At 33.2% G+C, this 14,294-nt stretch overlaps 1 protein-coding gene across 3 annotated transcripts in view; it reads left to right on the forward strand.

Moving 5' to 3' along the window:
- LOC136858235 (synaptic vesicle glycoprotein 2A) overlaps nt 1–14,294 on the forward strand; it is a 263,056-nt gene that overhangs the window by 212,582 nt on the left and 36,180 nt on the right. Inside the window, exon 12 of one of the 3 annotated variants that reach the window (XM_068225463.1) lies at nt 2,467–2,541. The exons of the other annotated variants lie outside the window; for them this stretch is intronic. Within the exon in view, the coding sequence (XP_068081564.1) occupies nt 2,467–2,504 (38 nt within the window). The 3' untranslated portion in view covers nt 2,505–2,541. Of the gene's footprint in view, nt 1–2,466; nt 2,542–14,294 lie in introns of those variants that run through there. 3 annotated transcript variants of the gene reach the window in all.

Raw genomic sequence — 14,294 nt, forward strand, 5'->3', positions numbered from 1 at the left:
CAGTGTGTTGCACAATGTCACATTGGATTATACATCATATATACAGGTAATAATAAATTATAGGCCTATATTATTAATTATGTGTTCTTACTTTAAATAAACTCATACTAATATATATATATATATACACAGCAGATTTTTCATGACATAACCTCACCAATAATATGATCATGAGGTATACCAAATAAATTCCGGACATAACTACGTAAATAATAATAATCATACTAATGTAAATGGATGTAAACACTTCATAGCCATACCTCACAACTCAATAATAATAATAATAATAATAATAATAATAATAATAATAATAATAATAATAATAATAATAATAATAATAATAATAATAATAATAATAAATATTTGCATTATTTACCCATGAGTTAAAGAATATTGTTTGAAGTTATATTAGTCTATTACACTTGTATCAGACTATATGTTAATATTGTAGTCATCTATGCATTAAATAACATAGAATTAGGAATATGATGGTTCCATAATGTATTTTTATTAGAGTTCTTCATTTAATCAATTAATCAAACTGATTAATCTAGAAATCTGATTAACCAATCTATGTACCTTTATCCTATTAATCAAACAGATTTAAACTGCAGTGTGCTGAAGTAAAAATAACTGTTTTGTGTGGCACAAAACCTGTGTATTGTATTATTATATCTCATTTGGCGTGCAAGCCTCAGCTAGGGTATGATAGACAAGTTATTAAAGTAAGCTGATGTTCATGTCCTTCTTTTAGAAAAGTAAGAGCAATGATACCTCCTTGAGCGCTTTCTTCAAAAATAATGTTTATGCTCACTGCTTTTACACACTATCAGAAAAGAAATACTGGACAGGCTACTGTAGCATATTTGCAGACCTTTTAAAAACACAGTCAGATAGCATAATGGGTGGGGGCGGGGAAGGTACTTGAAGGGACTGTCATAAAGGAATTTCCAGGTAATTGTGCATATGGACAGATACCAGTTGGCAGAAAGAAATTTTATCTTTAATTCCCTTTATTTCCATTTTATTAATTACATAAACATTAACTTTAAATTACAATTAACGCCAGAAAAGCCATCCATCTAATTTTTGATCTGTCAATTTGTTTACCTACATTAATTTGCATATATCATTTAACAATTATTTTAGAAGTTCTGGCAGAGTTAAAAGCTTTTTTTTAATTGTAAATGTTATCTTCAGTTACCTTTATTTCAATTTTGTTAATTGCATGTTATAATTTAATATAAACATTAATTTCAAATTACAAATTGTTTACCTCCATTAATTTGCATGTCATAAGCAAACAATTTTTTTTTAGAAGTTCTTCTGCATGTGATAAGTTTGGAAGCAGGAAAAGGCACATATTGTTACATTGCATTCCTTAAACACACTTTTTGTCTGCTTCATCTTCTGCACTTTGCAAACAATACAAGTTCTGTATGTACTACACTAGTCAGGAAGATGAAATCCTGCTGTCAGACTCGAGGGAAGATGAGGCCTTTCAAAATTTCAATGCGATTGAAAGGAAAGTCGATAAGCACTAGCATTTGAGCTTGCAGGACAACAAGGCACTACGTGAGTAGGTCTAGTATAGCAGACATTTACCTTTCATCTTCGAACTGGTTACTCCTGTCATCTGTTGACCATAGCCATAACTATAGACTCCCAAGACAGCCACAAGAGACCTCCAAGGGTGAACTTCCCCAGCAGTCTATTGTAGTGAAATGGAAAACAACTGAAAGACACGCAACCTCTACAGCAGTCGACCGGCTATGAGGCACGGCTCAATATCAATGCCTTTAATGAGGATACTTATATCTCAGAAACTGAAGATATTACAGACCTGACAAATGGTATTTGAAATCTCTTTTAAAAATAAAGAAACATGTACTTTTTGTTTTTGGAAAATCTAATTAATGGGGGGATGAAAATGGGGGGGGTGATTTTTAAAATGAGTGTATCTATATCTCAAAACATATCTCAAATGTTTTTTGAAATCTCTTTTAAAAATAAAGAAACATGTACTTTTTGTTTTTGGAAAATCTAATTAATGGGGGGAAGAAAATGGGGGGGTTATTTTTAAAATGAGTGTATCTATATCTCAAAACATTAATTGATATTTGGAATCTCCATTAAAAATAAGGAAACAGTATTTTTTTGTTTTCAGAAAATCCAAATAAGAGGGGTGAAAAAGAGTGAGAAATGGGTTGAATGCCTTTAATGAGGATACTTACATCTCAGAAACTGAAGACATTACAGATCTGAAAATTCGTATTTGCCCCTTTAAAAATAAAGAAATACTTTTTTTTTTTTTGAAAAGCCAATTAATGGGAGAGTGAAAAGGGGGGGTGAATTTTTAAAATGAGTGTATCTATATCTCAAAACTTTTAAAGTTTACAGATGTAAAAATTGGTATTTACAATCTCCTTTAAAAAATATATATATATATTTTTGTTTTGTTTTCAGGAGTGAAAAGGGGTGAAAAATGGGTTGAATGCCTTTAATGAGGATACTTATATCTCAGAAGCTGAAGATATTACAGACCTGACAAATGGTATTTGAAATCTCTTTTAAAAATAAAGAAACATGTACTTTTTGTTTTTGGAAAATCTAATTAATGGGGGGATGAAAATGGGGGGGGGGTGATTTTTAAAATGAGTGTATCTATATCTCAAAACATTAAAAGCTTGCAGATGTAAAAAGTGGTATTTAGAATCTCCTTTAAAATTAAAGAAACACATACTTTTTGTTTTTGGAAAATCCCAATAGGAAGGTTGAAAAAGGGGTTGAATGCCATTAATGAGGATACTTATATCTCAGAAACTGAAGATATTACAGACCTGAAATTTGGTATTTGGGATCTCCTTTGAAAATAAAGATATGCATAATTTTTGTTTTTGGAAAATCCAATTAATGTTAGTGTGAAAAGGGCGTGAATTTTTAAAATGAGTGTATCTATATCTCAAATCCTTAAAAGTTTACAGATGTAATATTTGGTAATTGAAATCTCCTTTAAAAATAAAGAAACACGTATATTTTGTTTTCAGAAACTCCCAATAGGAGAAGTGAAAAATGGGTTGAATGCCTTTAATGAGGATACTTATATCTCAGAAGCTGAAGATATTACAGACCTGACAAATGGTATTTGAAATCTCTTTTAAAAATAAAGAAACATGTACTTTTTGTTTTTGGAAAATCTAATTAATGGGGGGATGAAAATGGGGGGTGGTGATTTTTAAAATGAGTGTATCTATATCTCAAAACATTAAAAGCTTGCAGATGTAAAAAGTGGTATTTAGAATCTCCTTTAAAATTAAAGAAACACATATTTTTTGTTTTTGGAAAATCCCAATAGGAAGGTTGAAAAAGGGGTTGAATGCCATTAATGAGGATACTTATATCTCAGAAACTGAAGATATTACAGACCTGAAATTTGGTATTTGGGATCTCCTTTGAAAATAAAGATATGCATAATTTTTGTTTTTGGAAAATCCAATTAATGTTAGGGTGAAAAGAGCGTGAATTTTTAAAATGAGTGTATCTATATCTCAAATCCTTAAAAGTTTACAGATGTAATATTTGGTAATTGAAATCTCCTTTAAAAATAAAGAAACACATATATTTTGTTTTCAGAAACTCCCAATAGGAGAAGTGAAAAATGGGTTGAATGCCTTTAATGAGGATACTTATATCTCAGAAGCTGAAGATATTACAGACCTGACAAATGGTATTTGAAATCTCTTTTAAAAATAAAGAAACATGTACTTTTTGTTTTTGGAAAATCTAATTAAGGGGGGGATGAAAATGGGGGGGGGGGTGATTTTTAAAATGAGTGTATCTATATCTCAAAACATTAAAAGCTTGCAGATGTAAAAAGTGGTATTTAGAATCTCCTTTAAAATTAAAGAAACACATATTTTTTGTTTTTGAAAAATCCCAATAGGAAGGTTGAAAAAGGGGTTGAATGCCATTAATGAGGATACTTATATCTCAGAAACTGAAGATATTACAGACCTGAAATTTGGTATTTGGGATCTCCTTTGAAAATAAAGATATGCATAATTTTTGTTTTTGGAAAATCCAATTAATGTTAGTGTGAAAAGGGCGTGAATTTTTAAAATGAGTGTATCTATATCTCAAATCCTTAAAAGTTTACAGATGTAATATTTGGTAATTGAAATCTCCTTTAAAAATAAAGAAACACGTATATTTTGTTTTCAGAAACTCCCAATAGGAGAAGTGAAAAATGGGTTGAATGCCTTTAATGAGGATACTTATATCTCAGAAACTGAAGATATTACAGACCTGAAAATTTGTATTTGCAATCTCCTTTAAATATGAAGAAACATATATGTTTTGGTTTCGAAAATCTAATTAATGGGAGGGTGAAAAGGGGGGTGAATTTTTAAAATGAGTGTACCTATATTTCAAAACTTTAAAAGTTTACACATGTAAAAATTGGTATTTAGAATCTCCTTTAAAAATAAAGAAACATGTATTATTTTATTTTCAGAAAATCCCAATAGGAGGGGTGAAAAAGGTTGAAAAAAGGGTTGAATGCCTTTAATGAGGGTACTTATATCTCCGAAACTAAAGATATTACAGATTTGAAAATTGGTATTCGGGATCTCCTTTAAAAATAAAGAAACGCATATTTTTTGTTCTTGGAAAATCCAGTTAATGGGGGGATGAAAAGGGATGAATTTTTAAAATGAGTGTATCTATACCTCAAAACTTTTAAACTTTACAGATGTAAAAAGTGGCATTTAGAATCCCCTTTGAAAATAAGCACGTATTTTTTGTTTTCGGAAAATCCCAATAGGAGTGGTGAAAAAGGGGTTGAATGCCTTAAATGAGGATACTGTACTTATATTTTAGAAACAGAAGATGTTACAGACCTGAAAATCGGTATTTGGGATCTCCTTTGAAAATAAAGAAACACATACGGTATTTTTTTTGGAAAATCCAATTAATGGGGGTTAAACAGGAGTGAATAATTGGGGTGAACTTTTAGGAAGACTATATCTACAGCGCATTTCAGAAACGTAAAGTGTTACAGACGTAAAAATTGGTATTTGGAATCTCCTCTAAAAGTAAAGAAGCATAGGTGATTTGTTTTTGAAAACTCCGCTTGAGGGAAACTAAAAAGTGGGTGAATTTTTAAAATGAGCATTTCTAAGTATATCTCAAAAACATAACATGTTACCGAAGTGAAAAATAGCATTTTTTATCTGTTGTCTGAAAAACCACATGGGTGGAGGTGTAAAAGTGACTAAAATAGGGTTGAATTCTTTTAATTAGGATACTGATATCTCAAAAGCTGAAGATGATACAGACTTGAAATTTGGTATGTGGAATCTCCTTTAAAACTAAAGAAATACATATTTTTTGTTTTCGGAAATCCACCTAAAGTGGGGGGGGGGGGGGGAATTGAAAAATTATTTGAATTTTTTGTATGAGGATACTATTATCTCAAAAACAAAAGATTTTGCAGATGTGAAAAATGGTATTTGGAATCTGCTTTAAAATTAAAGAAACGCGTATTCTTGGAAAGTCAAATAAAGGGGGGAGAGGTGAAATAATTGAAAAATTAATTGAATTAATTGTATGAGGATATTCACATCTAAGAAACTAAAGTTGTTACAGACATGAAAATTGGTTTTTGGATCTCCTTTAAAAACAAAAACAAAAACAAAAAAAGCGTTTTGGGGGGTATCATCTTGGGGGCGGGGGTGAAAAGGAGGTGAATTCCTTTTATGAGGACACATATCTCAAAAACTAAAGAAGTTAAAGTCGTGATAACTGATGTTTAGAAGATCCTTTACTATTAAAGAAACAAGTATTTTTTGCCAGAAAATTCACTTAAGGGAGAGGGAAAGTATGAAAGGAAGTGAAAAAAAGTGAATTCTTTTTATGGGGATACTTATATCTCCGAACTGAAGGTAACAGACATGATCATTGGTATTTGGAATCTCCTTAAAACATAAAGAAACATGCTTTCTTTTTTGGGGGTGGGGGTAAATCAACAGCGGTGGGGTGAAAAATACGTTGAGACCAATCGATTTTACTGTTCATAATGTACTTATTCTGATCATAAACTGATCATTTTTAATTTTTCCTGGGTTCGTTTTCAAAGCCATTTTTTCCTTTGGAGAACATAAAGTTAGATTACAGTAGATTCTCCTGGCATATAAATAAAAATTTAAACACATTTGAAATAAACGATAGGAATGATATTGACCGTGCAATTGTTCACCTCTATAATAAGGTCAATAATGCATGGAAGTATATCATTCGTGTCACCAGAAATCTTGTGCACTTGCCTACGTGCGACGATGGTGTTGGTCACATTCTCAGCAATGACAATGGCAGCAGATGTATGCAATTTACCGCCAAGTAGCGGTCTTACATCTTGCTGTGGGGTGCAGAACATCAATAATAATAATAATAATAATAATAATAATAATAATAATAATAATAATAATAATAATAATAATAATGTTCTTGACCGTTGTCCAAATGTGCGGACTGCGCTAGAAACAGATCCTGGCCAGGTAATGACTTCGATTGGAGTCCGTCCGCGGTTTCAGTACCGCCAAAGCACCAAAGACGACACCACGCTGGGTATCCTCAAGGATTTGAACCATATTAAAAATGCTTATAGGAAAAGATGGCAAAGATTTAGGGACCCAACTGACCGAGTGGAATACCTGGACCTAGCCCGGGAAGTACGAAATCGATTGCTGGAAAGAAAGATTGAAAAATGGGTAGAACTTTACCGTAATCTGACAGAAAACGAGTCAGATCATGAATTTTGGCGCATTCTCTCAGAAAATGAGTCACATCGCTAATTTAGGCAGATTATATATAAAATGTTAATCATTCAATTATAAATTTCATTATAATACCATAGTGAAGCACGGGTATCTTGCTAGTTATCTTCTATATATATAAAATAGCTTGTCCTGACTGACTGACTGACTGACTGATTCATCATCGCCGAGCCAAAACTACTGGACGTAATGAAATGAAATTTTGAGGATACATTCATATTAAGATGTAGGTGCTCGCTAAGAGAGGATTTTTGGATATTCCGTCGTTAAGGGGGTGAAAAAGGGGGGTGAATTTTTAAAATGAGTGTATCTATATCTCAAAACTTTAAAAGTTTACAGATGTGAAAATTGGTATTTAGAATCTTCTTTAAAAATAAGGAAACATGTATTTTTTTTGTTTTCAGAAAATACCAATAGGAGGGGTGAAAAAGGGAGAAAAGGGGTTAAATGCCTTTAATCAGGATACCGGTAATTATATCTCAGAAACTGAAGATATTACAGACCTGAAAATTGGTACTTTTGATATCTTTTAAAAATGAAGAAACACATGATTTTTTGTTTTTGGTAAATCCAATTAGTGGAAGGGTGAAAAGGGGGGTGAATTTTTAAAAAGAGTGTATTTATATCTCAAAACTTTGAAAGTTTACAGATGTAAAAAGAGGTATTTAGAATCTTCATTAAAAATAAAGACACACGTATATTTTTGTTTTTGGAAAATCCCTATAGGATGGGTGGAAAGGGGTGAAAAAGGGGTTGAATGCATTTAATGAGGGTACTTATATCTCAGAAACTGAAGATATTACAGACCTAAAAATTGGTATTTGGGATCTCCTTTAAAAATAAAGAAACACGTATTTCTTTGTTTTTGGTAATGGGGGGTGAAAAGGGGGTGGATTTTCAAAATGAGTGTATCTATATCACAAAACTTTTAAAGTTTATAGATGTAAAAATTGGTACTTAGAATCTTCTTTAAAAACAAAGAAACATGTATTTTTTATTTTCAGATAATCCCTATAGGAGGGGTGAAAAAGGGGTTGAATGTCTTTAATGAGGATACTTAAATCTCAGAAACTGAAGATATTGGCATTGGTAACATAAAGAAACATTTTTTTGTCTTTGGAAAGTCCAAATAGTGGGGGGGGGGTGAAAAGGGGGGATTTTTAAAATGAGTGTATCTGTACCTCAAAACTTTAAAAGTTTGCACATGTAAAAATTGATATTTAGAATCTTCTTTAAAAATAAAGGAACATGTATTTTTTGTTTTTGGAAAATCCAATTAATAGCAGTTAAACAGGAGTGACATGTTGGGGTGATTTTTTTGAAAGACTTTATCTACAGAATATCTGAGAAACGTAGAATGTTACAGACGTAAAAAGTGGTATTTGGAATCTCCTGTAAATGTAAAGAAACATAGGTGATTTCTTTTGGAAACTCCTCTTAAGGGGAACTAAAATGTGGGTGATATTTTAAAAGGAGAATTTCTACAGTATATCTCAAAAAACTTAACATGTTACAGAAGTGAAAAATGGTATTTTTAAAGCGTGTATTTTTAGTTTTTTGAAATATCACTTGGATGGAGGGGGGGGGGTAAAAGTGACTGAAAATGGTGTTGAATTCTTTAATGGCTACTGTTATCTCAAAAATGAAGATGTTACAGACGTGAAATTTGATATTTGGAATATGCTTTAAAAGTATAGAAACACGTATTCTCGGTTAATCCAATGGTTGGGGGGGGGTGAAAGAATTGAAAAATGAATTGACTTAATTGTATAAGAATACTTACATCTAATAAAAACTAAAGTTGTTAGGGCCTACAGACGTGAAAATTGGTATTTGGATCTCCTTTAAAAACAAAGAAAAGCCCGTTTTTTTGGGAGGGGGAATCATCTTGGGGGGCGGGATTGAAAAGGAGTTGAATTCCTTTCATGAGGACACATAAATCAAAAACTGAAGAAATTACAGTCGTGATAATTGGAATTTAGAAGAAGATCCTTTACTATTAAAGAAACAAGTTTTTTTCGGAAAATTTACTTGGGGGGGGGAGTGTGAAAGTGAAAAAAAGTGAATTATTTTAATCTCAAAACTGAAGGTAATAGACGTGAACGTCGGTGTTTGGAATCTCCTTTAAAAATAAAGATAAACACCTTCTTTTAGGTTTTTGTTTGTTTGGGGGGCGGTAAATAAAATTAACGGCGGTGGGGTGTAAAAGGAGGTGAGACCAATTGATTTTACTGTTCTTTATGTATTTATAAGGAGCCTCCGTTGCTCAGGCGGCAGCGCGCTGGCCTCTCTCATCTGGGTCCTGTGGTTCAAATCCCGATCTCTCCATGTGACATTCGTGCTGGACAAAACGGAGGCGGGACAGGATTTTCTCCGGATACTCCGGTTTTCCCTGTCATCATTCATTCCAGCAGCACTGTCCAAAATAATTTCATTTCGTTTGTCATCCATTAATCATTGCCCCAGAGGAGTGCGACAGGTTTTGGCTGCCGGCACAATTCCTATTGTCGCCGCTAGATGGGGGCTTTATTCATTCCATTCCTGACCCTGTCGAATGACTGGAAACAGGCTGTAGATTTTCGATGTACTTATTCTGATCATAAACCGATCATTTTTAATCTTTCCTGGGTTCGTTTTCAAGAGCCATCTTTTCCTTCGAAGAACGTTCTTAGATTACAGTAGATTCCCCTTGCATATAAATAACAATTTAAACACATTTGAAATAAACGATAGGAATGAGATTGAGCGTTCAATTTTTCACCTCTATAATAAGTTCAATAATGAACGGAAGTATGTCATTCGTATGGCCAGAAATCCCGCACACTTGCCTACGCGTGACAATGGTGCTGGTAACATTCTCAACAATGACCATGGCAGCAGATGTAATTTACCGCCACGTAGCGGTCTTGCATCTTGCTGTGGGGTCCAGAACATCTATAATAATAATAATAATAATAATAATAATAATAATAATAATAATAATAATAATGTTCTGGACCGTCGTCAAATGTGCGAACCGCGCTGGAAACGGGTCCTGGACGGGTAATGACTAAGAATGCAGTCCGGCCGCGGGTTCAGTACCGTCAAGGCACCCAAGACGACACCACGCCGGATCTCCTCAAAGATTTGATCCATATTAAAAATGCTATAGGAAAATATGGCAAAGATTTACGTACCGTACCCAACTGACCGGGTGGAATACCTGGACCTAGCCCGGGAAGTACCAAATCGATTGCTGGAAAGAAAGATTGAAAAACGGGAGGAAACTTGCCGTAATCAATTAGAAAACGAGTCAGATCACGAATTTTGGCGGATTCTCTCAGAAAACGAGTCAGGTCGCGAATTTCGGCGGATTATATATAAAACAATAAGTATTCAATTCTAAATTTCAGTATAATACCGTAGCGAAGCACGGGTATCTTGCTAGTATATATATAAAATAACTTGTCCTGACTGACTGATTCATCATCGCCGAGCCTAAACTACTCGACGTAAAGAAATGAAACTTTGGAGATAAATTCATATTAACATGTAGGTTCTCGCTATGCGAGGATTTTTGGATATTCCGTCTCTAAGGGGGTGAAAAAAGGGGGGGGGGGAATTTTAAAATTTGTGTATCTATATCTCAAAACGTTAAAACTTTGCAGATGTAAACATTGGTATTTAGAATCTTCTTTAAAAAAGGAAACACGTATTTTTTTGTTTTCGGAAAACCACAATAGAAGGGGTGAAAAAGGGTGAAAAATGTGTTAAATGCCTTTAATGAGTATACTTATATCTCAGAAACTAAAGATATAAAAGACCTTAAAATTGGTATTTGGGATCATCTTTAAAAATAAAGAAACATTTATTTTTTTGTTTTTGGAAAATCCAATTAATCGGAGGGTGAAAAGGGGGTGAATTTTTAAAATGAGTGTATCTATATCTCAAAACTTTGGAAGTTTACAGATGTAAAAATTGGTATCTTTAAAAATAAAGAAACACGTATTATTTTGTTTTCACCAAATCCCAATAGGAGGGGTGAAATAGGGTGAAAAACAGGTTGAATGCCTTTAATGCAGATACATATATCTCAGATATTACAGACCTGAAAATTGGTATTAGGCAGCTACTTTAAAAATAAAGAAACACATATTTTTTGTTTTTGGTAAATCCAATTAATGGGGAGGGGGGTGAAAAGGGGTGAAGATTGAAATGAGTGTATCTATATCCCAAACTTTTAAAGTTTACAGATGTAAAAATTGGTATTTAGAATCTCCTTTGAAAATAAAGAAACACGTATTTTTTTGTTTTCGGAATATCCAAATAGGAAGGGTGAGAAAGGCGTTGAATGCCTTTAATGAGGATACTTATATCTCAGAAACTGAAGACATTACAGACAGACCTAAAAATTAGTATTTGGGATCTCGTTTAAAAATACAGAAACATGCATTTTTTGTTTTTGGAAAATCTAATTAATGGCGGTTGAAAAGGGGGTGGTGAATTTTTAAATGGGTATATATATATCAAAACTTTTAAAGTGTGCAGATGTAAAAAAAAAGTATTTTGAATCCCCTTTAAAAATAAAGAAACACATTTTTTCAGAAAATTCCAATAAGAGGGGTGAAAAGGGTGAAAAAGTGGTTGAATACCTTAAATGAGGATACTTATATCTCAGAAACAGAAGATATTACAGACCTGAATATTGGTATTTAGGACCTCCTTTCAAAATTAAGAAACACATTTTTTGTTTTTGGAAATCCAATTAATGGGGGTTAAACAGGAGTCACAAATTGGGGTGAAATTTTTAGAAAGCCTATATCTACAGTATATCTCAGAAACGTAAAATGTTACAGACGTAAAAATTGGTATTTGGAATCTCCTGTAAAAGTAAAGAAACATAGGTGATTTGTTTTTGGAAACTCCACTTAAGGGGAACTAAAAAGGGGTGAAATTTTAAAATGAGCATTTCTACAGTATATATCAAAAACTTAACATGTTACCGAAGTAAAAATAGCATTTTTATCTCTATTAAAAATAAAGAAACATGTATTTTTTGTTTTCTGAAAAACAACTTGGTTGGGGGGAGGGGGTAAAAGTGACTGAAAATGGGGTTGAACTCTTTTTAATTGGGATACTGATATCTCAAAAGCTGAAGATGTTACAGATGTGAAATTTGGTATTTGGAATCTCCTTTAAAAATAAAGGAATACGTATTTATTGGTTTTCGGAAATCCACCTAAACGGGGGAGGGAAATTAAAAAATTAGTTGAATTATTTGTATGATGATACTATTATCTCAAAAACGAAAGATTTTGCAGACGTTAAAATTGGTATTTGGAATCTGCTCTAAAATTAAAGAAAACATGTATTCTTGGAAAATCCAATGAGGGGGGGAGGTGGATGAATTGAAAAATTAATTGTATTAATTGTGTGAGGATACTTACATCTAATAAAAAGTAAAGATGCTACAGACGTGAAAATAGGTATTTGGATCTCCTTTAAAAACAAAGAAAAAAGCCATTTTGTGGGAAATCATCTTGGGGGGCATGGGTGAAAAGGAGTTGAATTCCTTTTATGAGGACACATATCTCAAAAACTGAAAGTGTTAGAGTCATGATAATTGGTATTTAGAAGATCCTTTACTATTAAACAAACAAGTATTTTTTAACGGGAAATTCACTTAAGAGGGGGGGGGGAATGTGAAAGGAAGTAATAAAACGTGAATTCTTTTTATGGGGATACTTATATCTCAGAACTGAAGGTAACAGACGTGAACATTGGTGTTTGGAATCTCCTTTAAACATAAGGTAATAGCTCTTTTTTTAGGGGGGGAGGGGGTGTTAAATCAACTTAACGGCGGTGGGGTGAAAAGAGAGTTGAAAACCAATTGATTTTACTGCATAAACTGATCATTTTTTTTATCTTTCCTGGGTTCATTTTCAAGAGCCATCTTTTCCTTTGGAGAACCTAAAGTTAGATTACAGTAAATTCTCCTGGCATGTAAATAAAAATGTAAACACATTTGAAATAAACGATAGGAATGAAATTGACCATGCAATTGTTCACTCCTATAATAAGGTCAATAATGCATGGAAGTATATAACTTGTGTTGCCAGAAATCTCGCGCACTTATCTGCGCGCGGCGATGGTGCTGGTCACATTGTCAGCAATGACAATGGCATCGGATGTAATTTACTGCCGAGCAGCGGTCTTACATTTTGCTGTGGGCTCCAGACCATCAATAATAATAATAATAATAATAATAATAATAATAATAATAATAATAATAATAATAATAATAATAATAATAATAATAATAATAATAGTAATAATAATAATAATAATAATAATAATAATAATGTTCTGGACCATCGTCAAAATGTGCAGACCGCGCTGGAAATGAGTCGTGATCAGTTAATGACTACGATTGCAGTCCGGCTGCGGGTTCAGTACTGCCAAGGCATCCAAGACGACACCACTCTGGATCTCCTCGAGGATTTTATCCATATTAAAAATGCTTATAGGAAAAGATGCCAAAGGTATAGGGACCCAACTGACCGGGTGGAATACCTGGACCTAGCCCGGGAAGTACAGAAACGATTGCTGGAAGGAAAGATTGAAAAATGGAAGGAACTTTGCTGTAATCTCTCAGAAAATGAGTCATATCATGAATTTTGGCGTATTCTCTCAGAAAATGAGTTAGATCGTGAATTTTGACAGATTATATATAAAACCTGCCTTTGCTGGCGGGATGTAGTGTTTACAGTGCACTAGGTCTTCTGGTATGGGCTAGAAAAAATTTGTTACGGGCTAGAATAAATTTGTTACTTTCATTGACCTGTCTCAGTCTCATCCTTGGCTTTGACAATATGAAAGTTACCGAGGTATGAGCAATGCCAGTAATGCCATTCCTTATGCAGCCAATCCCTGTTCTGAATGGTGTGAAAATATCGCTCATAGGGTCGGTTGGTGCATGCATTTCAGTGGGCTTGGCAGACTGATATGCAATAGCAACTTCTGGCTCAGTGAGGAAAGCAACGGGAAACTACCTAACTCTTCACTTCCCTAGTATGCCTCTTCAGTGACACCTAGGCTATCTATGACAGCTGTTGGTGGAGCTGTACAGGATCAAACCAGCCTTCCGGCTGAATACCCAACATACATACATATATAAAACATTAAGCATTCAATTATAAATTTCATTATAATACTGTAGCGAAGCACGTGTATCTTGCTGGTAAAATATATGTTATGCCAGGTGTTTTTCTCGAGCATATAGCATGTGAAATCAATTAAAATTTGATTAACCATACAATTAATCAATTAAAGTCATTTGGTCAACTGATCAAAATTTTTAATTGATCAAGAGCTCTAATTTTTATCATAGTTACCTTTGTTGTGGGGCTGTCATGCAATTTGAAAGGAATTAAGTGTTTTGAGAAAAGTCATGACAGAAGTATAATATCAAAGGCAATTGTT

Source organism: Anabrus simplex, chromosome 1, assembly GCF_040414725.1.
Source record: "Anabrus simplex isolate iqAnaSimp1 chromosome 1, ASM4041472v1, whole genome shotgun sequence".
In the NCBI taxonomy this organism is placed as follows: Eukaryota; Metazoa; Arthropoda; class Insecta; order Orthoptera; family Tettigoniidae; genus Anabrus; species Anabrus simplex.